Source organism: Primulina tabacum, chromosome 4 (assembly GCF_025594145.1).
Source record: "Primulina tabacum isolate GXHZ01 chromosome 4, ASM2559414v2, whole genome shotgun sequence".
Classification (NCBI taxonomy): Eukaryota; Viridiplantae; Streptophyta; class Magnoliopsida; order Lamiales; family Gesneriaceae; genus Primulina; species Primulina tabacum.
Window position 1 is genome coordinate 40975137 of NC_134553.1, and position 25100 is coordinate 41000236.

The 25100-nt window shown below is 38.5% G+C and overlaps 2 protein-coding genes across 3 annotated transcripts; one reads left to right on the forward strand and one right to left on the reverse strand.

The window, feature by feature from the left end:
- Positions 1–687: 687 nt before the first annotated feature.
- LOC142543266 (mediator of RNA polymerase II transcription subunit 22a-like) lies at positions 688–3287 on the reverse strand. 2 transcript variants are annotated; one of them, XM_075650418.1, is made up of 3 exons: positions 2818–3283; positions 1268–1333; positions 688–1132 (listed from the first exon to the last, which is right to left on the reverse strand). In XM_075650418.1, the coding sequence occupies exons 1-3, from the start codon at positions 2977–2979 to the stop codon at positions 893–895; spliced, it is 468 nt and encodes a 155-aa protein (XP_075506533.1). In that variant the 5' UTR covers positions 2980–3283; the 3' UTR covers positions 688–892. The 2 variants fall into 2 exon arrangements, with proteins under 2 accessions (XP_075506533.1, XP_075506534.1); XM_075650419.1 differs by lacking the exon at positions 1268–1333 and having other exon boundaries at positions 2818–3287.
- Positions 3288–4458: 1171 nt separating this feature from the next.
- Positions 4459–5097, forward strand: LOC142541643 (protein RALF-like 19). The gene has a single exon (XM_075648129.1). It carries the CDS (start codon positions 4507–4509, stop codon positions 4855–4857), a length of 351 nt encoding a protein of 116 aa, XP_075504244.1. The 5' UTR covers positions 4459–4506; the 3' UTR covers positions 4858–5097.
- The last annotated feature ends 20003 nt before the right edge of the window (positions 5098–25100 follow it).

The following is a 25100-nucleotide window of genomic DNA, read 5'->3' on the forward strand; positions in this document are numbered from 1 at the left end:
ATTCCAAAATTCATAAATTAAACTAATCTCGGATTAAAATGATATAATCTCGGGCCTTACATTTTTTAACATTTTGATGGATTAACCCGCATAACTCGCAATCCGTGGTGGACAGGGTCGGGTTGGGGTTTTCCTACCCACGAAGTTGGTGCGAGAGCCGTTTTATGACGGGTTTAGATAGGCAAACTGATAAAAAAAAAAAATAGAAAGATATTATTTGATAATGTAATGTACAACAAAATCACAAATTTAGCACAAAAATACTTTTTTTGAGAGTAATTTACATTAGTTTAAAAAAAACCCCCCAGTCATTCGTTATAACATATATCAAGAAACAACTCCTGCGAAATAGTAAAACAATATATATATAAGTACAAATAAGTTTTTATAATGAAAGAAATGATAGCAAGTTAAGATTTTAACGTCTATTGCCTACTTTTTGTTATGCATAAAATCAATTTAGTTTGGGATTTTTTCATCTAATCTTTAAATCAAACCAACCATATTCACTTAGATTGATTTTAAACCCCAAATTGTTATAAACTGGAAACTAATCCACCCAATCAGTTTAGTTTGGTTTTTTTTCGTCGGATTCAGTTTCACGCCAATTATGGACAATATTAATCAATTTTTGAAAACCAATATTGCTAAATATTTGGCACGCACATTCAAAATTCAACGAGCTCATAAATTCTAATTGTAGACTCTGATATATATGCCCCCTGAATAATATCACTCAGATAGTTCAAGATAGCAACCATTTTCTCCTCATTGCATTCTTAATATAATACAAAATCTACTGGCCACAAAAAAGACGACGACGAAGACGAAGTATGTGTTCTGCTTAATCAATTCAACAACTTGATCCAAGAAAATCAATCCATCTTACACTTCACATTTCTTGAACGACGTAGGATCTCAGGGTCGAGGAATAGTATTGGGATTCAAGCTCAATGAGACTAGCTGCTGCCTCTTCTCCAATTCTAGCCAACATCCCATTTGTATTTTCTGCAAGTTTATTGAACTCGTCTGTTCTCTGGTCCACATGGTCGTTTAGAGACGCAAATCCGGAAAATATTGCTGTCTGCTTTAATTCGGACACCAACTTAAGCAAAGAGTCAGCTGCTTGAACCTGTTATTTAACAGAAACACTTGGTAATCCAAATACCCAAACTTGATAGAGTTAATTCATAAAGACGATCAAATTAGCCGAATAAAGGGATACGCAAAAGATGTGGATAAAAGTCAACTGAAATTCAAAACCCACAATTCTTGCTGCACGCATCTCCATCATGAAAGATTCTTGAGAATTTTGGACCAGAGCATCATTAACCTAAAAGATATGTAGCGCCATCAGTGTACTCAATCTTTTAAAGAATCGTTAGCCCAACTGTTCTCAATTTCAAATATATAGTCAGCAGATGAAAATGCATTCAAACAAATCAAGAAAACCAAATCAATTGTCAATCTTTGCTACTGAGTACTGATTCTCTTCTCTGTCTTCCGCTTTCCATTATTTTGAATACTCTAATTATAGTACATTCTTTCCCATCTTTATCAACTTCCTCGATATCTCAGACAAAAATTGTTGCCACACAGCCAACGAGGAAGATAAGCTGGATAAGCAATGTGCAGAATCATGGTCACATTTTTAATTCTCAGAAAAGGAAAGAGGGGACGCAATGCGTATAATATGGCTAGCAGATCCAATAATAATGCCATCAGCCAATCTATTGCAGTTTCCGATGTAAGTTCAAGCTATTGCCGATGTATATACAAGATATCATTCTATTTAATTAAAAACAAGTTTGATCAGCAAATATTACTGACCCAACTCCAAAAATGAAACTAAGTTTTGAAGAATTTCAGATATTATTTGGAAATATGCTTACTATAATCTCCTTGAGAGATTGATGCCTACTCAAACCAACTCTGAACGACTTTCACACATCTATAGTATTGAGTCCAAGCATCTTAATTCAGCTTCAGCCTATCATGTGAACACAGACCACGTTACCGATGTTGTCCTGATGGTAGCCCTATTTCAGGTACTGCATCCCGCTAAGTCAACCCTCAATGAAGGACTAACACCAATATTAAGCCACACGCCCAAGAGCAAAACCCAAGACCAAAAGCCATGTTAACTTGGTGGGAAAAGCCCTTATACTTATTTAGCCATTCCACGTTTTAGCATGGGGCTGACGTTGGATGTAGCATGCATAAAATGGAATTTCCTGGTTAGATAGTATGCATCTCTATATGTCTATGTGGATCTGCACGGTGGTTATCAAGGAACTCATGGCGAGAAAAACAAAACAAAAAAACCAAAAAATAAGACCCAAAAGTATTACTCTTGGAGGTCAATAAACAACCTTGTTTTCCAGGAGTAAATATCCAACAAATCATTTCTGAGACTTAGCTTTGCTTTTGAAGTGTTACGCCAAACCAACTCCGATCGAGCATGCTCAGCTTGTCAATCGATGTTATGCACTAATGCTAGACTCATCGAAGAGTTGTAAATCATGGATGATAGCATTCCCCTGTGAGTCTAGTCCTAAGAGGCCAACACCACCACCTTCACTATTCGGCTGTTCTGAAGCTCTTAACCACATTTCCAAGATTTTAGAGCGATGTACTTTTAACAATTGAAAATTCCAAGAAGCACAATGGAATCAAGACAATTGCAACTCTTTGATAACAGATTATTCAAAGTTTCATACATCATAAATATTTCCCATACATGTAAGCTAAACTATACAAATATTCCAACACACACAGCCTTCAAAAAAGCTAAATAAGAAAGGATTTCAAGAGTACCCGAGTCACGTTAACTAGGTACTCGAAGTTGTCAACAAGATGTTCAACATCTGCATCCACCCTCTGAAGAAGTACTCTCTGCTTCTGGGCCGCCGCCGCAGAAGCCGCGGAAGTGAGTCCACCGCCACCAGCGGCGCCTCCTATGCCTACTCCATTATTCATTGTATACTATTGAATCAAGCAACCTTTTACCTCGAATTGAGGAAGTAAGATCGACACGAAAAGCAGAGAAACAAATATAGGCTAAACCCAGTTCAGAATCAATCTGTAATCCATTCACATACAGAAAAATCCCAGAACTTTATCACCAAAAATCATCACAGAAACTGAAAAACTTCCGAGTTCATGAAGGAAAAGCGAGAAAACTGAGAAAATAGGTCAACATTCGACCCAGTTTCTCCAACTTTTTGAAGTTTTTCGATATGATCCTTAAGTTGAATTTGATTTACAGTTTGCCCAAAACAGTTCTTCAAATTATTTTACCAAATATCCTGTAATCTATATTATTTTATTTAAACCCTTAAAATAATTAATTTTGGTGTAATGATGCGTTTTAATAATTACATATATTAATAAAATTAAATGTTAAAATTTTAATTCAAGTTACGTGTAGTTCAGCGATTGAGTCATTGTTTTTTGATGTTTAGGTTATATGTTCAATTTTCACATAGGTCATTTTTTTATTCTTTTATTTTTCAATTAATTTTTTAATTTATATATCAAAATTACAGTGTAGTCTTTCACTATTTTTTATAATTATATATCAATTTTCATTTAAACATAAATCAAATGAATTATAAAAAATATTATGAATGCATTGGTGTAAATTAAGCTTCTAATACATTTAGATCCACGTACTCTGTAATTTTTTATACATAAATATTTATTTTTAAAAAAGAGAGGACATAGGTGACTTTTGGTAGTTTCCTGACTAATTATTTTTTTCTGAATAAAATATGCATCAAAAAATTTGTAAACTAAATAAAAATAAGGATTGTATTTGAACTCTGGAGTGAGATAAGAAAGACAAATCTAGAATAAGAAAATAATTCACAAAAGTTAAGTTTTTTAAAGAGACATATCTCTCTTTATCTAAACCATAGATAAAGGAATTTACTAATCTTAAATTTTTTAAAGTCCGATATATTTTAGGTATCGTATCGATCTTCGTGTCCATAAATAAAGTGTCACTTATAATTAGAAATGATGATACATTTAATAGATGAATAACATGGAAATAAATATGGTAGATAGAAACATATATCAAAAACATTATAAACATATATATGGTTTTAAAGTATAATTCATCGAACTCTTTCGAACAATTTTGGATACCTAAATCTTGCCACGAATCATGAGATATATATTTCCTTACTAACTAATATTTTTCAACGTATGATATTCAAACACACGACCACCTATATTTGCTCTAAGCCCGATATATACATAGAAAAGAAGTCCATTAACTTTTGCCAGCTTCCTCATACACAAATTGCCTTAATCCACAACCACAAACTCACCATTCATATTCTCTTCTCCTCCTATACAAACCACACAAAATCCTCCACTTCCTCTCCCTCCTTTCCGCAGGCGGGCTGAGGAGAAAACAAACAAAATAACACAGCTTAAATCAACTAAAAATCCATAAATTTATCTGAATTCTTCATTCAAGGTCGACTGATCATCCAAATGGCTTTCCGGGTTGGGCTTGTTTTCTTGTTGGCAGCCCTGGCCGCCATAGTGGTGGCTGCACATTCCACGGAATACACCATCGATATGGGGCTCAATGTGGAAACCGACGGACATGGACTGGTGGCAGACGCCTTAGACCTGGACGAGGAGCTGATGATGGAATCGGAATCGGCTCGACGTCAGCTGGCTCAGAGCAGATACATCAGCTACGGAGCTTTGAACAGGAACACGGTGCCGTGCAACAGACGCGGCGCGTCTTACTATAGCAGTTGCCGGGGCCACCAGCGAGCCAACCCTTACAGGCGTGGCTGCACCAGGGCCACCCACTGCGCAAGGAACAATCGTTGAGTAAACTTACGTACGTAAATGCATGCATGGATGACGTACAAACATACATGCAGGAGTAAAGGAAGACATGATATATATCTATCTATATAATTAAATATATTTTATTTGTCTTTATTTATTTAAATTTGTGTTTGATTGTGTAACTTCTATGATCATTAGGGTGTGAACTTATTAATTAATATCATGATATTCTTAGGAATAAAAGTACAATGGAGGCTGATTTCTTTTCTTTTTCACTCAAGAAAACATCAGCAAACTGCCAAATGGTTTTTATGCAGATTTCAGATCGTGGTGAAAAAAAGTTTAGTTAAACCAAAATAATCAACATAACCAATTTTTTGACTCTATTCAATGTGTCCGGTAATTTGAATTTTTATTAAAATAAAATATTGATTTTAATTGGTTCTGTATCGATTACTTAATGTATTAGAAAAATATGTTTTTATTAATTTGGTTCAGCCTAACGTCCGACTGAATATGGATACAACTGAGAAGCAAACTCAAGAATTGGAGTATGCATGGTGTTCTTGTTTTTTCTCTTGTGTACATCTCTGAGTCTGAACAATACCAGCCTAACTTCTTGTTGGAGATATAAATTAAAAAACAAACTTTGGCCACACAGTCGCCTAGATTACACGAAACATGAAGGGACCTAAAGTTGACTATATCTGCTGTTAACACGCTGTCAAAATAGCCACCAACGTCGTCTGCGCTAGCTGATCCCTCTGCAGACAATTACATTACATGAAAGCTTGATCAATGTCAAACCAAATCGACAAGGTGTTGCTCTTCCAAGACCAAAAATCCATTCACAGTTATCATGCATTTCACCAGATGAGTATAATGTCAGAATTTTTCTCAAAAATCATGTTTCAACATATATATATATATATATACATATATAAACATGATATTTAATATGCGGAACCGAATCGAGTGTTACCTCCGGTCATCGAGGAATTTGTAAATTTTATGATTTCCTTCCGGTTGAAGCCTTCTAAATACTCAACACACTCTGTAGATGGTGTATATTTTTCTTTTGAGGTGTGTGCTTAGGGACCTCAATTGCTGCTATTTGTAGGCATCTTATATCATCGATGAGTTATTGCGGGAGCCTCATTGTCAAAGGAAGAGGCGCATGTGTGCCTCAATTTTCTAAAGTTTAGGCGGTGTACGCATCTTTTGTCAAAAGTTGTGGGCAATGGCCGTCGCCATTTCCTACACGTTTTTTCTTCCTTTGATATGAGCCAATTTTCTTACGTTTTCCCATTTGGCTCATATATATCATTTACCATATGAGAAAACAAAACATCTGAATCATGGTGATAGGTCATCTTAAAACGAATATTATCTTTCATGTATTACAATGAATTATGTATCTCATTCTGTATAACTTAATGAATAAACCTTATATTTATCCGAGATCCAACTTTATTGATATTTCTCGAATCAATGAACGTGTGCACAACAAATATGAGAAAATATCACATCATAGTTTCATTAATAAGTTCTTACAACAAAATTACACAAAGGAATCAAGTCTCATTCTTTCTGTATGATCCTTAATTTTCAATGGTGGCATGCCTTTAATCAAAAGATCTGCAATCATCAATTCAATGCTAATGTGCTCGATAAGTATATTCTTATCTTTAACACGTTCTCGTATGACTAAATACTTAATGTCGATGTGCTTGCTTCGACTACCATTTTTGTTATTTTTAGCCATAAAAACAGTAGCTGAAATTGTCACAATATATTCTTAATGGCATAGATATTGAATCCATGATTCTAAGCCTCGAAATGAAACTCTTCAATCATACACCATGAGAGATTGCCTCAAAACAAGATACGAACTCAGCTTCCATAGTGGAAGCAGCAGTTAATGTCTGCTTTGCACTTCTCCAAGATACAGCTCCACCAGCTAGCATGAAAATATATACCGAAGTGGATTTTCTTTAATCAATGCAGCCAGCGTAGTCTGAATCAAAGTAGCCTATTACTTCCAAATTCTCAGTTTGTCTGAACATAAGCATATAATCTTTGGTCCCTTGAAGGTACCTCATTACTTTCTTTGCAGCTTTCCAATGGTCTAAACCTGGATTACTCTGATATCTTCCCAACATCCCAACAATAAATGCAATGTCAGGTCTAGTGAAAACCTGAGCGTACATCAAGCTTCCGACAGCAGAAACATAAGGAATGTTTTTCATTTGTTCCCGCTCTAGATCATTTTTTGGACATTGGCTCAAATTGAATTTATCGTCTTTCATAACGGGAGCTATACTTGGTGCACAAATTTTCATCCGATATCCTTCTAAAACTTTGTTGATAAATGTTTCTTGAGATAGACCTAGAACACCTTGAATTCTGTCTCTATGTATCTTATTGCCGATGACATAAGATGTATCGCCCATATCCTTCATATCAAAGTGTTTAGAGAAGAATTGTTTCACCTCATATAACAGACCTTATCATTGTTTGCAAGTAATATATCATCAACATATAGAATAAGGAAACAAATCTTGCTCCCACTAACATTCTGGTATATACATTGATCCATGAGGTTCTCAACAAATCCGAATGAAGAGATAACATCATGAAATTTTAAATACCATTGACGGGAAGCTTGTTTCAATCCATATATAGATTTCTTAAGATTACAAACTAATTGCTCACCATTACTAGTGAAGAATCCTTCGGGTTGTTTCATATAAACCTCTTCCTCTGGTTCTCCATTAAGAAAAGTTGATTTCACATCCATTTGTTGTAAATTTAAGTCAAAATGTGCAACTAATGCTAGAATGATACGGAGAGAATCTTTTTTAGATACAAGAGAAAAATTCTCCTTATAATTGAATCATTCCTGCTGCGAAAATCCTTTAGCAACGAGTCTTGCTTTATACCTTTCAATGTTGCCTAATGAGCCTTTTTTGGTTTTGAAGACCCATTTACATCCAATGACTTTTACACCATTAGGCAACTAAACAAGATCCCAGACTCCATTAACTGCCATAGAATTCATTTCTTCTTTCATAGCATTAAACCATAATTTTGAGTCATTACAACTCATGGCTTGTAAAAACGTTTCAGGATCATTTTCGGCTTCGATATTAAAGTCTGATTCTTGTAAATACACAACATAATCACTAGATATTGTTGATCTTCTTATTCTAGTAGATCTCTTAAGGTTTTTTGGTTGATCAACAATTTCTTGTTTTTCTTCATTAACAACTTGATATACTGGATTTTCATCAGTGATTTGTCGAATTTCAGTAACTTGTTGTCTAACACCTATTTGGTCTTGAGGGGTGTGAATAACGACCAATCTGTCATTTGAATAAGAGGGTTGTACATTAATGTGATCATTTTCAAAAACTATGTCATGATCACTCCCACTAATCAATTCATTTTCAAGAAATTTTGCATTTCTTGATTCCACAATTATAGTGTTATGAGATTGACAATATAATTTGTACCTTTTGGATTTTTCGACATACCCAATGAAATAATCACTTATAGTTCTTGGGTACAGTTTCTTTTCATGTGGGTTGTAAACTCTTATTTCAGAAAAACAGCCTGCAAATGCGTATATTTTGCAAACTCGATTTCCATCCTTTTAATAACTCAAATGATGTCTTTGGGACAACCTTAGTTGGAACTGGGTATAATATATACACAGCTGTCTTAAGAGCTTCAGTCCACAAGGATTTAGGAAGTTTGGAGCTACTTAACATGCTCCGCACCATGTCCAATAATGTTCGATTTCTCCTTTCAGCTACGCCATTTTGGTCCGAGGAACCAGGCATAGCATATTGGGCAACAATCCAATGTTCTTGAAAAAACTTCGCAAACGGACCAGGTGCCTGTCCATTCTCAGTGTATCTACCATAATATTCTCTACCTCTATCAGTTCTCGCAATCTTAATATGTTTTCCACATTGCTTCTCCACTTCAGCCTTAAAAAACTTAAAAGCTTCAAGTGCTTCGTTTTTGTTATGAAGCATGTAGATATACATGTATCGTGAGTAATCATCAATGAAAGAGATGAAGTATTTCGGACTTTGCATGTCCACAACAAATATCTGAATATATGATTTCTAATATTTATGTACTCCTCTTGGCACCTTTTTTAGACTTATTTGGTCTGTTTTCCCTTAATGCAGTCTACACAAGTCTCAAAATCAGTAAGATCTAAAGTACTGAGTACTCCATCATTTACTAATCTTTTAATTCTCACTATGGGGATGTGTCCCAATCTTTGATGTCATAGTATAGAGGAATCTTCATTTATAACACATCTTTTAATATCTTCTTGAACATGCATAATGATGTTATTATTTTGTAAAGAAATAGAGAAAAGACCATCAACCATTGTACTATTTCCAAAAAGTTTTGATTTATAAAAAAAATTTATTGATTTATCCAAAAACTGAAAGGAATAACCAAGAGGTACAAGTTTTAACTGAAATTAAATCCCTAGAAAAACTAGGAACAAAAAAGGTCTTTTTCAATTTGAAAATATACACCTTCTACAGAGTGTGTTGAGTGCTTAGAAGGCTTCAACGGAAAGAAAATCAGAAAATTTACAAATTCCTCGATGATCGGAGGTAACACTCGATTCGCTTTCGCATATTAAATATCATGTTTATAAATATGTTGAAACATGATTTTTGAGAAAAATTCTGACATTTGGTAGCGGAGCCTTGATACCTCTGCCATAAAAATTTTGTTTTCATTTTCCGATATCATAAAGTTTTGGAAAAATTTGTTTCTGGATATTTTCATAAGAAACATGAAATTGAAGATCGGATAAAATAATTTACCAGAGAATTTTGCTCTCGGTTGCACTTTGAAATTCTTCCTTGAAGTCTTGAAGATGATAATTGATTCTTGAATTTTTCATATGAAATGAGAAAAATTTTTAGAGAGCAAATCTTTCGAAACAAAAGTTGCAGAAGAATAACATTTTCATGAAGAAGAAACGAAATGTTTTGCATTCAATAATTTCAATGCAATCACCTGCATATAAATAATTGAAGTTTTCAACCGACAATGTTTTCAAGTGTCTTTACTATTGTGGGTCTTTAATTTTCAATAATTTCAATGCATACATGCAGATGATTGCATTGAAATTATCGAATGCAAAACATTTGTTTCTTCTTCATGAAAATGTTCTTCTGCAACTTTTCGTTTCGAAAGATTTTCTCTCTAAAACTTTTTCTCATTTCATATGAAAAATTCAAGAATCAATTATCATATTCAAGACTTTAAGGAAGAATTTCAAAGTGCAACCGAGAGCAAAATTCTCAGGTAAGTTATTTTATCTGATCTTCAATTTTCATGTTTCTTAAGAAAATTTCCATAAACAAATTTTTCCAAAACTTTATGATATCGGAAAAATGAAAACAAATTTTCAATGCAAATGTATCACGGTTCTGATACCAAATGTCAGAATTTTTCTGAAAAATCATGTTTCAACATATTTATAAACAGGGTATTTAATATGCGGAAGAAAATCGAGTGTTACCTCCGGCCATCGAGGAATTTATAAATTTTTTGATTTCATTTCGGTTGAAGCCTTCTAAGCACTCAACACACTCTGTAGAGGGTGTATATTTTTCTTATGTGGTGTGTGCTTAGGGACCTCAATCGATGTTATTTGTAGGCATCTCGTCCCATCGATGAGTTATTGCGGGTTCCTTATTGTCAAAGGAAGATGCGCATGCGTGCCTCAATTTTATAAAGTTGAGGTGGCGTACGCATCTTTTGTTAAAAGTTGTAGGCAATGACCGTCGCCATTTCCTACACGTTTTTCTTCCTTTGATATGAGCAAATTTCTTACATATAATCTATAGTAACGAGGTAAACCTTTACAGCATATTGTTCTTTATACATCATTATTTCTTATATGTGAGTTTTTTTTACATGAAACAATCGTATCATTAAGGTATAAAAAAGGGGTATAAATACACTTGGAATTCCTTGGATATCTCTACAAGGACATTAATTCCTTGGATTAGCAACCATCCACCTGCCGTCTAATAAACACAAAAACTCATAATTTCAATACAACAATGAACAAAAATCTGTATTTTCCTAAATATGTCATCAACTCTCTGGTGTTTTCATTTTAAAAAATCCAACTATTTCTAGCATTCCAAATATGAAAAATAAAAGTAGCCATGGCCATGTACCACATCTTTGCCAAGGATGAAGTCCCTCGATAAATCCCGCTGAATGCCTTGAGCATTGCTTGATGAGAACCCACGAGTTTGTTCAATCCTAGCCATTCTAGAATTTTGGCTCAAAGAGAGTTCGAGAAGTGGCATCAGAAAAATAAATTATCAAAACATTCGTTATATTCGCTACAAATGATACATTTCTTCTCCACCACATAGGGCTGTCTATCTCTAGTCAAAAACTTGTCAAACAACCAAACATAGAACTTGTGCTTAAGAATGAGGTAAATTTTCCACACACCGGTGGTTTCCAAGGCCATTTTCCATACTTTGGAGCAAAAAAAACTGTAGGCTTTGTATTACCATCTAACCAAAAACTCAACAACACTATAGATTCATCTGCAGAGCCATGAACCATTATTTCATCATGGATCAAAAGAATGTTCCTAACAAGACATGAGTCATTCTCACGTATCTCTCTGCCCCATATACTTCTCCCACGAAGAAAGACTAGATTTATCCATTTATACCACAAGGTATCTTTATTTTGTGAATATTCCACAATATATGTCGTGGATAGTAGGGCATTGTTCCATGATCACAGATTCGGTAATACCATTTACCATTTTTCTTTTGATACACAAAAAGTGAACCAGGCAATCGAAGGATGGTTACTCGTCCAGAAGAATTTCCTACACGACGAGTAGATTTCGTCAATGATACATAAAAAGATGTGGAGTGATACCTCAAGGATGAACCCATCAAGATCCGGCCCATCTCTAAGGCCCACAGGTGAATGGCCCATGACAAGCCCAGGTATTCTCCTATAAATACCAGGTTTGAGCGTATGATTATGCATTCAATAGATTATTTTCAGCAGCACCCTTAGCTGCTCTCCCCATATATCCTCAGTCTCTGACCTGAGCGTCGGAGGGGCTACTGCCAGGACACCCTCCTGGCCCCCTTCTAACGGTCTTATTTGTGATTTTCAGGCCCAGAGTAATTTTGAAACCCGCGTCTAGACTAGTGACACTTTCTGGAATCGGACCCTAAATTTCCCGTGAGTATCACTTGGCGCCGTCTGTGGCAAATTTGAGTTGAGACGTAGAGATGATAGGTAAAAGAGGTAGTAGAAGAGCTACCTCAGCATCATCGCGTCCTCAGAGGAGACTCGAACAATTTCATGTTGAGACAAGACAGGAACAACCGCATCTTGCGACAAGACAGGAACAACCTCGTCAAGAGACAAGAGCCGAGCAGCCCCTTCACGAAACAAGGGTCGAGCAAACCCGTCCCAATGATAATGTGGGGAACTTGACCCTAGAACAGTTGGGCCAATTTATCACCCGGACAGTGGATGAGGCCATGAAGAGGAATCAAGAGTCTATGTTTGCAGAAGAGCAGGCCGCTCGCCAGGAGCGAGAGGAGAATGTTAAGGGCCACCAGAGCCGGGTTGAAGAGACGCAGCCCCTCCAAAGTGGGGAAGTTAGTGAGATAAGGGAGATGTGGAAGGAAATACAGATGTTGAGGCAGCAGTTGGGAAGCAGAGCACCGGCACCTAAGAGAGGAAGTCTTTTTTCCCTAGCCATTTGAGAAGAAGGGCTTCCTCCGAATTTTCGATAGTCGAATGTGGGAGAGTACGATAGATATACTGACCCCGAGGAACACTTGGGGAGGTTTGAGAATGCGGCCTTGTTACATCAATATTAAGATGGGGTCAGGTGCAAGGTGTTTCTGGGCACGTTGGTGAGGTCAGCCCAGCAATGGTTTAACACCTTGCAGCCCAACTCCATACGGTCTTTCGAGGATTTTTCTACTGCTTTCCTGCACCGATTTGCTAGCAGCAAAAGGCACCAAAAAAATTATTTGAGCCTGTTCGTGATGAAACAGCAAGAGGCTGAAACCTTGCAAGAATTTGTCCAGCGTTTCAACAGTGCAGCGCTGGAAATACCAGCTGCTACCCCTGACATCATTATAAGTGCCTTCACACAAGGATTGAGGGGAGGAGAGTTTTTCAAGTCACTGGTCAAGAAGCCTCCGTCGAGCTATGATGATCTGTTGGCTCGAGCTGAGAAATATGTAAACTTGAAAGATGCCCAACGGTACAGAAGGATGGAGAACCGGCCCGGAGGAAGTAGAGTTGAGGGAGCGGAGAAAGGAGGAAGGAAGAGGGGTGCGGGGGAAAGAGAGGAGGACATAACTAGAAGTAGAGGAAAATTCTCATCACATATTCCCCTGGATAGGAGTCGTGACGAGGTGATGGAGGTGAGGGAGCCCGCGGGGAGGTGGGAGAAGTCACGAAGGGTTGAGTGCAGTGCTAGATTGCCTTCACGGGACAGACGAGAAAGATCCGCATCCGGGAATCGACCGAGGCCTCGCCCGTCCCCTAGACGTGGTCAAGGCCCTCCATGGATAAATCATGGGGTTGGGGAGCGGAAGCAGAGAGGGGAAGGTCGAGGTCAAGATGTCCTTCAGGAGCCCGTCGAACCGAGGAGGGGAACGAATGAGGATAACCACCCTACGAGAGGAATGATTCATATGATCTCGGAGGGTGCTACTGACGGAGATTCCGGGCGAGCTCGGAAAGCGCATGGGAGGAAGTTGGAAACTTTGAAATATCTAGGGGTGCAGACTTACCACAAGACCACGTCATCAGCTTTGGACCGGAAGACCTCCGAGGCGTTGTGACTCCACATAACGATGCCTTGGTGGTGACGGCCACCATTGCCAATTATGATGTGGCAAGGATATTTATTGATAATGGAAGCTCTGTGAACGTCTTGTTCAAGAGCACGTTGGATCAAATGAAGGTGGAAGTATTTGATTTTGAGCCGGTCTCCACCCCGCTGTATGGGTTTGCAGGACACGCCATCCCGCCTTTGGGTCAGATTGTGCTTCCCCTATCCTTGGGGACTGATCCTCAGCGGGTAACAAAAATGATAGCGTTCACTGTGGTGGATACCCTTTCAGCGTATAATGGAATTCTAGGACGGCTAGCCCTGAAGGATTTCAGAGCCATAGCTTCCACTTATCATCAGAAGCTTAAGCTTCCTGTGGGAAAAGGAGTTGGAGAATTGTGCGGAGACCAAAAAGTCGCGCGTCGGTGTTATGAAGGGGTAGTGAGGGAGGAGGGAAAAAAAGCGTGTGTGGAGCTTAACATGATTAGGAAAGGAAGAAGTGGATAAATTTGTCCTGTGAAGGTACAAGAGGAGCAGAGATGAAATTGGAGAATGCACTGGGCAAGGCTCTAAAGAGGCTCGGGAACGTTTACCACCTTAGAGAATATTAATCTTGACTTGAATTTTGCTGTATTTCGTTTCTGAATTTTTCTTATGTTATCAGTTTAAATTTAATAAAGCCAAGTTCTTATATTAAGTTCGTTGATGTTGTTGTATTTTGAGGATGAAATGAATTAAATTTTCCTGCTAAGGCATCGCCTAGTAGAGGAGCAGAATTTGTCCGGAGAAAAATTAAATTTTTCTGCTAAGACGTCGCCTAGCAGAGGAGCAGAGTGGAGGAGAAGAATTTTATTTTCCTACTAAGGCATCGCCTAGCAGAGGAGCAGAGTTAGAGAGGAGAATTAAATTTTATTTTTCCTACTAAGGCATCGCCTAGTAGAGGAGCAGAGTGGAGTAGAGACAAAATTAAATTTCCTGCTAAGGCATCGCTTAGCATAGGAGCAGAGTTGGGAAAGAGAAAAATTTTATTTTCCTGCTAAGGCACCGCCTAGCAGAGGAGCAGAGTTAGGGAGGAGAAAAATTTTAGTTTCCTGCTAAGGCACTGCCTAGCAGAGGAGCAGAGTTAGGGAGGAGAAAAATTTTATCTTCCTGCTATGGCATCGCCCAGCAGAGGAGCAGAGTGAGGAGGAGAAAAATTCTATTTTCCTGCTAAGGCATCGCCTAGCAGAGGAGCAGAGTGAGGAATGAGAAAAATTTTATTTTCCTGCTAAGGCATCCCCTAGCAGAGGAGCAGAGTTTGGGAGGAGAAAAATGTTATTTTCCTGCTATGGCGTCGCCTAACAGAGAAGTTAGAGGGTGAGGGTGGAGAGTCTTAATTTTCCTGCTAAGGCATCGCCTAGCAGAGGAGCAGAGTTGGGAAAGAGAAAAATTTTATTTTCCTGCTAAGACACCGCCTAGAAGAGGAGTAGAGTTGGGAAAGAGAAAAGTTTTATTTTCCTGCTAAGGCACCGCCTACCAGAGGAGCAGAGTTAGGGAGGAGAAAAATTCTATTTTCCTGCTAAAGCACCGCCTAGCAGAGGAGCAGAGTGAGGAAGGAGAAAAATTTTATTTTCCTGCTAAGGCACCGCCTACCAGAGGAGCAGAGTGAGGGAGGAGAAAAATTTTATCTTCCTGCTATGGCATCGCCTAGCAGAGGAGCAGAGTGAGGAAGGAGAAAAATTTTATTTTCCTGCTAAGGCATCGCCTAGCAGAGGAGCAGAGTTTGGGAGGAGAAAAATTTTATTTTCCTGCTAAGGCGTCGCCTAGCAGAGGAGGTAGAGGGTGAGGGTGGAGAGTCTTTATTTTCCTGCTAAGGTGTCGCCTGTCAAAGGAGTTAGAGGGTGAGGGTGGAGAATCTTTATTTTCCTACTAAGGCGTCGCCTGGCAGAGGAGTTAGAGGGTGACGAGGTGAAATTTTTATTTTCTTGCTAAGGCGTCGCCTAACAAAAGAGTTAGAAGGTGAGGATGTTGAAGTTTTTATCTTTTCCTGCTAAGGACTATTTTAGCAAATGTGTTAACGGCGCGGGGAAGTGGAAATCATTTTTCGTCAAAAGTTTAGTAGAGGACCTTGAAGATGGAGGCGTCGAGGACATTCCGTGTTAGAAAAATTTATTCGGTTTATCGATAACGAACGATGTTTGCCGCTAAGAAAATTACGGGGATCGACCTGCCGGGTCAGGTCGCTGGGGTTTGGGGGCAACGCCCCCAAAAGCTATTCAGAAATCACACATCCCTTCGCAAGGGAATATATCAAAATTCTCAACGTACTGGACGAGGATGGGTAATGCGAGGGCTCGGGCAAGAGGCCAGCGTGGCACGGCGTGGGCGAGCAGGTGTGGGGGGAGCACTCGGGCGCTCGGGCGAGGGGTGAGCGTGGCACGGCGTGGGCGAGCAGGCAAGGCTCGAGCACTCGGGAGCTCGGGCGAGCAGGCGAAGGGCGAGCGTGGCATGGCGTGGGACGAGCACTCGGGCGAGGGGCGAGCGTGGCACGGCGTGGGCGAGCATGCAAGGGTCGAGCACTCGGGCGCTCGGCCGAGCAGGCGAGGGGCGAACGTGGTGCTCGGGGTGCTTGGGCGAACGTGGCATGGCGTGGGGCGAGCACTCGGGCGCTCGGGCGAGGGGCGAGCGTTGCACGGCATGGGCGATCAGGCGAGGGTCGAGCACTCGGGCGCTCGGGCGAGCGTGGCATACGGCGAGGGGCGAGCGTGGCACGCGTGGGCGAGCACTCGGGCGCGGGGCGAGCACGGCACACGGAGCGGGCGAGCAGGCGAGGTCTCGAGTGTGTGCTCGGCTGGGCGAGTAGGCGTGCACGGCGAGGGCTCAGCGTGGGCGACCAGGCGAGGCTTGGGGCGAGCGTGGGCGAGCGTGGGGGGGGCGCGACGCTGCAGGATTACGTCTTGATTTGTTTCCAAATTTTTGGAGACTGACAGATGGCGAGAAGGACACACAACTCACATGTTGTAAACTGAGAACAACGCAATTAATCGAATTTTGAACCTACGATTCAGTTCGACTCGGGAGGCGGAGACTGGTGATACCCCAGGGATGAACCCATCAAGATCCGGCCCAAACTCCCGGCCCATCTCTAAGGCCCACAGGTGAATGGCCCATGACAAGCCTAGGTATTCTCCTATAAATACCAGGTTTGAGCGTATGATTATGCATTCAATAGATTGTTTTCAGCAGCACTCTTAGCTGCTCCCCCCATATATCCTTAGTCTCTGACTTGAGCGTCGGAGGGGCTACGCCAGGACACCCTGCTGGCCCCCTTCTAACGGTCTTATTTGTGATTTTCAGGCCCAGGGTAATTTTGAAACCCGCGTCTGGACTAGTGACACTTGCTGGAATCGGACCCTAAATTTCCCGTGCAATAATTTTCTCTGCTGAGAGATCGATCTAACCGTGATACTTGAACATCTATACAGGTTAAAAGGATTTGATTTGCATCATTACCACCACCTTTAACTTTTGGTAAAGTGCCAAGAGATCGATCCTATAAGTGATATCAGAGCAGGTTCATTATTTTTATAATGTTGATCATGGAGTTCAATTTTTTAAGGTAATTATATAAGGCATGAAAGAGAATGCACAATTGACATTCAGGAGAAACATCATATCCGTCACGAAGATATGGGAGAACATATATTAAAACCTCTCGATTTGAGTTCTGAAATTATGTTTGTTTCAAAAAGAGAGAGAATTACAATATTTTAATTTTCTTGACCGCTTTATGATTTTTTCCAAAAATAATCCAAATGGAAAGATAGTTAAATATTATTTCTGGATCGCTTTATTTTTTAGATTATTTTAACAAGAAATTTTGATTTTGAAAATTTTCGGAATAAAAAGATAATTGAATGATATATTTTGTTATATATATCTTGTTATTGTTGAAGATATTAAGGATAAATAAAAATATATTATCTTGAGTGATATGATAACATATGGTGCAAAATTGAAAAAAATAATGTCTATCTTAGATATGATTGGGCCTTCTATATAAAACATGACAAAAACTTGTGTGAGACGGTCTCACGAGTTGTATTTTGTAAGACGGATTCCTTATTTGGGTCATCCATGAAAAAATATTACTTTTTATGCTAAGAGTATTATTTTTTTATTGTGAATATCGGTAGGATTGACCTGTCTTACAGATAAAGATTCACTGAGACCGTCTCAAAAGAGACCTACTCATAAAAAATATTCATTTATGTTAAAAATTGTCGAGGTGGACATGTGTGCCAAAGAAGTCCTTGAGCTTTTAGTGTCAAATCTTTCAAAGAGATTTGTTGATTGTTTTTTTTTTTTTTTGTCTTTTGTGAACTATAGTTATTCAGACATTCTTTGAGATAAGAAGGTGAGTTCTCAATAGGGATATAAACAAGCCGAATTGAGCCAAATATTAGTAAAAATTTAATGCTTTTTTCGGCTTGAATTAAGTATATTAGAGTTTGAACTCAATTTGAAACTCTAAATTTTTATTTTTTTTGTGTAGGACCGAGTGCTTGCTGTTTTACCAAAAGCTATAGCTAGTAGTAATGGTACATTCAAATCTTTTAAACCGCACAGCAGCTCAAGCATCACGGTTCGATCGCTCCACCAAGCAGGAACAATTATCGCACCCAACATTTTGGCTGAAGTTCTGCTCTAAATTATGTTCGAGTTCAAGTTTCGCTCGAAATGTTCGAAAATATCGCGATCTATTTTAACTATTTATCAGATATTAAGGTTTGAGAATGAATGTATGAAAGCTCGAAAAGTTCAAAAGGCTAGAAATGTATATATATTATAATATAATAATTATATTATGTTAACAAAATATTAAGGTTCATGAGATGCTTGATAACCATCAAACAAAATAATATTGACTTGAGTTCGGCTCAAAAAAAGTTCAAACGTGTTTGAGTTCTGCTCGAGTTTGATAAGTGAATACAAATCAAATATTTATCGACCCGACTTGAAAAGATCGCGAACTTGCTCGATTCATTTACAACCCTAGTTCTACAGAAATATTGATATTTCTTGTATAAAACATGTTTTATGTCGTGAACTTGTCAGGTTGGTTGAACCAAAACGAAACTGTTCATTTCGTGTTGCATTATGTGTCAGGACAAGTCGTTAGAAAAACTATTGTCAGTTCCACTTATATCATTCTGATTTCAAGATTTCAACTTATTGGTTGTACTCACACATTCTGAGCCTTGTGATCTATTCCTCATGAGAGAAAGGTGAAGTTATTTGGAGAAAACATTTTGTAGTTTCGAAAGGAGTTCGATTTGGAATATATTGAAGACAATATTGCTCGCCAAGTAAAATCTACTGACTGTGTTCGTCATAGAGGTGCAATTAGAAACTATGGAGTCTTTTATTTGAATACGTCCTTGTATGACTGTAACATTATTATATTTAGTAGATTACTTGATGAACCACGTTAAAATTGTCTGTATTATTTTGCTTTCATTTTTATTTTTTTAATTGGGATAATTATGAAAATATGACAAAACAAGAAAAAATCAGATCAACAAGTATTATCAGAGTGGGTTCTCTATTTATTATAGTGTGATTCTGGTTGTGTTTGTTTGATTTTGCAGTAATAGATTTTAAGTGTAAAGGAGGATATATTTCAAAACCACCACTATTGGATGGTGAAAATTACTTCTATTGGAAATCAATGATGAGGGCCTTAATAAAATTCATTGATGAAAAATCTTGAAAATCAATTTTGATAGGATGGGAGCACCCAACAAAGGCAGATGCCGAAGGAAATAAAATTCTCAAACCCGAAGAAACTTGGAGTATCAATAAGGATCGGTTGGCTAACAACAATTCGAAAGACTTGAATACAATTTTCAATGTTGTTAATGCCAATCAGTTTAAACTGATATTCACTTTTGCATCTTCCAAGGAAACATGGAGCATCCTTCTAACTACACATGAAGGTACAACAACTTTAAAAGTTTCTAAGCTTCAAATTCTTGCTTCTAGTTTTGAAGAGTCGAGGATGCTTGAAAACAATTGTTGATTTCAATGTCCAGTTGTGCGTCATAGAAAATGAGGAATTTTTTCTAGGATAAAAATATTCTATGTCATGCCCCGAGACCGGAGTTAATCGATACCGACGTTTTTCAACAATCACATAATTGCTAAATAACAAGCCTCGTAGTATATAGTATAAATCAAAACTATTTTATTTCATAAATATTATAAAAAATGGGATCGTCTTTACAATAATAACTCTAAAAACGATAAAAATCTTCGGAAGCGTTTATAAATTGAACTAAAAATTCAAAAGAACATATTATTAATTATAATTATTCATGCGTCCACTATCAACCCCAAAAATTGTGTCTGATTATTCTTTCTCTATTTCTTCTTCTGATTTATCTGGGGATGGTAGAGTAAGGTGTAGTGCTCAAAAACAAGAACACGTAACCCCATGCATGATTGAATTAATTAATTTATTTAGTTAATAATTTAAGCAATGAGTGTTAAGTGTTAAATTATTTTAAAAGTATATATATTTATTTTATTAAGCAATTTAAAATGTTTTCATGAGTTCTAGTTTTCAGACGAATATTAGATGGCGAATCGTGAAAGGAGATCGGAGACGATTAAGATGTTAAAAATTTAAGTTATATTTTTATTTTAAGTCAAGAAAATAGTATTTTAAAGGATTTTTAAATTATCATTTTAGAGTTAAATTTAATTTATTGAGTGAAATAGAAATGTTAAGCATTTTATTTAGACAAAATTAGAAAATAAGGAACTTAAATACATAAACTAGAAATAAAATATTTTAATAATTATTTTTATGACTTAATTAATTAAACTAGGTATTATTTAATTAAAGATAGAATTTAAAATTTGTAGTATCCTTAATTTCAAAAATTGGAAGGCTAAATTAATAATTTAAATTGTAAGGACTTAATTAGTAAATTTAATTAATGTTTTAATTAAACTAAAACACCTAATCATTATCCCATTTAAATACAAGAGTCCTACCATATCCCAGACACAAATCACACCACACACAACACACACACTAACACACCTTGGCCGTGAGTTTCCAACCTAAGGGCTTGGGTTTTTTTTTATTCTTCTTCCACCAGCAAGCTTAGAAGATCATCACACGACCATCTTTTATAAATTTAGTCACTTTTCAAGCCATAAAAAGCAGCAATCCGTGCCTTTTTTTGTTCAGATTGTTTAGAAACATTAGCTGCATTTTAGTGTTGGGGACGATGCATGTCTCGCGCACATGAATACCATAACGTATGAACGATATTGGTGCTCGACTTAATGACAATTTCATTTTGTGATGAAGAAAAAAGAATACTCTGGTTTGGATGTAGTAACCCTGTACTATTAGCAATGTGGTTGCTGGTGTACTGCGAAAATAGATGTAATGTAACACGGCTGAGCATTCGGTTCCAACTGGATCTGATTTCAAACTAATTGACTTCAAGTTTCAATTTGAACCCGTTCGTTCCATTCGACGACGTCGTCGTCGTATGAGTGTTGATTAATCAAGAAAATATGAGAATATTGGGACTGCTCCAGTATGCTAAGCCCATGGTTGTCTCAATAATTATCAGTTCTCAAAATAATGGAGACGCGTTCCCCCTCTTTAAACTCATTTCTGCCACGTGAAGCAAGGAAAGATTAACCATCAAGCAAGAGTACTCTCAGCATAATCCAGCACCTTCTTCTTCACGGACTCGATTCTTTCTTCATCACCTATGGTTTTAAGAGAGAGATAATAATGCTCGTGCAGCACGAGAATGTGTCTGTTCTAAAACCATGACCAATACTTAGTATTTATAGATGCCATAAATTTCTTTTCTTGAATAAAGCACCATAGAAATAAGAAAATAATGCACAAAAAAACTTATATATTCAGCAGATATCCTAATTGGTGACTTGCCATTGCATTCTGGGCATTTCATCACTCCCTACAAACTAACAGAGTGCTTCACTTATTCATAGTCTCTAAAAACCTTAGGCAGCAAAGTCCCACAAGGCAATAGTTCCAATGAGATTTATCAAATAAATACACTTTGTCTAATTGTGATTTGTCATCCCCATTTTCCATCACCCAAAATGAAAACAAATATTGTCATTCATGTTTATTCATTTCCCCACAAGATAAAGACTTTAATTCAAATTTTATCACTTCCCAAAAAATACTTTATTGTGATCTGAAATTCTAACCCAAAACATAATATATAAAAATTTCATGTGATTTTTGTTATGATGTAGCACCACTACCAGACAATCTCATGTGAATTCCTGATAATAATGCCCAAAAATTCAAAACATAGTTAACAAAGAATTACAAGAACCTGACAAGATTAAAATGATCTCTTTAGTAAACATTAAGAATGAGAATCGCTCCACCAAAGCATCATTATTCAAGTATATGAAACTCTAAATTTCATATCTATACACAGAAAGGAGTAATGCTAAAACGATTTGAGGTCAACACTCGAAGGAAGATGCACCAACACAGTTCGATTCTCAGCAATTGCATCAGCAATACTTTCAGTCGTTGCCTTCTCTCTACAATAGAAATGTTCATAGCAAACCAAATCCAAAGTTTCACGTAAATATAGCAACAAGTTACAGCATAGATATGACAAATACACACACACACACATGATATAATAGTAACATGCAGCTTTGCTCGCTGGTTTACCTCAATAAAAAGAATGAAAGAAAAGAGGTTAAGAATGTAGCCATATGCCCATTAAAATGTTGAGAGTCAGTCAGAATACAGCAAGAAGCTTATACAAGTTATGATGTGATCCGGGTGAAATGAACGAGCCGGATCGTGTGCTCCACCGAATCTACTAGCAAAATGTTAAGAAAAATAAGAGCTGGACGTCTGGACCAAAAGCTTGCTTCCCGGGATAAATATGAAAATCTGCAACCAAGAGAATAACCACGTGAATGGGCGCCGGAGGGATGTCCGGCGTGACCACTTCGATGCTTAAGTCAGTGAATAACTCGAGCAAAGAACCAATATAACCAAGTGATGGTTGTGAGATTGGTGTGAGAGGGGAGTAAATGAGCAATAAATGAGAGCATTCAATATCTGAATCTAGAGCAAATGCAAAGAGTGAACCTGATATTTATAGTAGGAGATGCAATGATGACCTCATTCTTTGTGTTTGAGCATTAATTATAGCAGGGCGGCTGATTATACCCTATTGTTCTGACATGTCAAATCTCATACTAGTCACATCCAGCCCACTTGATTTTGTCAACCACCTGCACTGGTGTCAGAGATAGGTCGGCCGCACATCCTATTTTGTCGGTCCTATTTAAATGTGGCACATTTATCGGAGTGGCCCGGGTGAAGTGTCTCTCGGGCATTTACATGAGATCCTGGGCATCCCATATCTCGGGAAGTTTAAGTCCGGGTGTTCTAATGGCCCGGCATCTTAACTGGCCTCTCTACTTATTCTGACGTCACACTCTCAATGTCCCGGGTAGATTGAGATCCAGATTTCTACTCATTGTCGTCTCATTGATCCGGGAATAACTTATACTCTTGACCCGGGCACTATCCATGGCCCGGGACATCTCGGATATTATCCCTGACTCGGGACATCCCTGGACATCATCACTCCCTCCTTAAATAGTCGGGCTAGAGTCGTACTCGCTGTCCCGATTAATCCTATGTGCCCGGTCAGGAGAAATATTTGTTATTTAGTCTCCCCGAGATGGTAAGGATGATGTCACCCTATCAGTGCTGACATAAGCCCTAGCATTAAAGTCAGTCAGAAACTCTTCGAATTCCGAGAAGATAAACCATCATGACGCTTCGAACTTCGCGCTTGTCTTTTCAAATGTCCCGGGCAATTTCCCATGCCAATCTGATCCGTCCGATTCATTTTAAATCAACGACGCAGATCAACCCTCTTCCTTATATATACTAACTTATTGGTTTTTCAAAAATCATTCACAAATTCAAAAAGGCGGACAAACTCTTGCAAATTTTTCCATCCGATCTCTCCGGTGCGCAAATCTTATCCAGCGATCTTCTGTATTTACCAGCTACTTAACCTTTTCTTTCATCGTAAGTCTCTTTTCCCTTGCTAGTTTATTTTCCTTCGACCATGTCAAATTCTACATCTTCTACATCTGGCTGGAACGCGAGTGGTTTGTCGGAGGAGAACTCTCTGACCCCTTCTGAAGCTTCGACTCATATTCCCATAGGCATCCCAATCCCTTCCTCCTGACTTCCTTCCCAAAAACAAACCAAGGCTTCCTCCTCCCGACCTACTGGCATCCAAGGGAAGGGGAAGGGGAAGGAAAAAACTACGGGGCCACTCTGGTTTTCCACTGTGACTTCCACCCTTCGCCCCGAGGCTTCTAAGGAAATTAGATCCTTAGGGTCGATCCCCTCTACTTACAAGATCCGTATTCCCGGGCCCACTGATCACCCAGACACTTCACCTTCGGGCTTTCAAACCTTTTTCATAGAGCAACTTAAGAGCGGCCTTCGATTCCTATTCACTATTTTTTTGAAGAGGTTGCCCGGTTCTTTGGGCTCCCCATCAATCATCTTCACCCTAACGCTTTTAGGATAATGGCGACCACTTTTGTTTTGTTCCGCATGAAAGTCATTCCTATCAACTCTTCCATCTTCCATTATTTTTATTCCTGCCGGTTCAATGAAGGGGTCTTTTCTTTTATGGCCCGGATGCATTATCGATTCTTGATTGACATCCCTTCTTCTTTGAAGGGGTGGAAAAAAAAATTTTCTTTTTACAACTCCCAACTCTCCTGGCCTGTTCAACAGGCTTTCTGTCCGAGATTCCCTCTCAACCCGAACTCCCTCCCAACTTCAAACTCCTCCCCACTTTCACCCACGCCCGGGATGCTTTGGAAAAGCAATCCTACAAGTCCTCAGTATTGATCGGGGGGGACAACTTCGTTTATTATGGGATAGGGTCCCGTCCTAAAGACCCTGTTGATCAGATAATAGACGAGTTCGACCATGCCGGGTCGCAGGCTGGTAAAGTATTCTCCTTAGTTTCTCTTTTTAGTACATTTTGTATTAATCATCTGACTATTTATCTCTGGTGCAGACAAGAAGATATGATCAAGGAGAGTCTTCTCGAGGCGGCTGCCAAGAAAAAGCCCGAGCGAAAGAAAGCCCAGGCGGAGAAGAGGGCCCGGGAGGCTCAAGAACGAGAAGAGCGTCAAGCCCGGGCGGAGGCTGAGGCCCCGGAACTAGAAGGAGAACAGGACTCGGGCAGAGACCGAGGCCCGGGAGGAAACAACTCCCACCCGAGAGGAAGCCAATTCCCCGGTCGCTGAAAAAGACCCGGCACCACTC

What these genes read in the sequence shown, in the direction of transcription:
- LOC142543266 (XM_075650418.1), bottom strand. Translation starts at nt 2,979, where the DNA reads ATGAATAATGGAGTAGGCATAGGAGGCGCCGCTGGTGGCGGTGGACTC. An exon ending in ACCTAGTTAACGTGACTCGG is followed by an intron (nt 1,334 to 2,817) that starts GTACTCTTGAAA and finishes CATATCTTTTAG; the next exon opens with GTTAATGATGCTCTGGTCCA. An exon ending in AGATGCGTGCAGCAAGAATT is followed by an intron (nt 1,133 to 1,267) that starts GTGGGTTTTGAA and finishes GTTAAATAACAG; the next exon opens with GTTCAAGCAGCTGACTCTTT.
- LOC142541643 (XM_075648129.1), top strand. Translation starts at nt 4,507, where the DNA reads ATGGCTTTCCGGGTTGGGCTTGTTTTCTTGTTGGCAGCCCTGGCCGCC.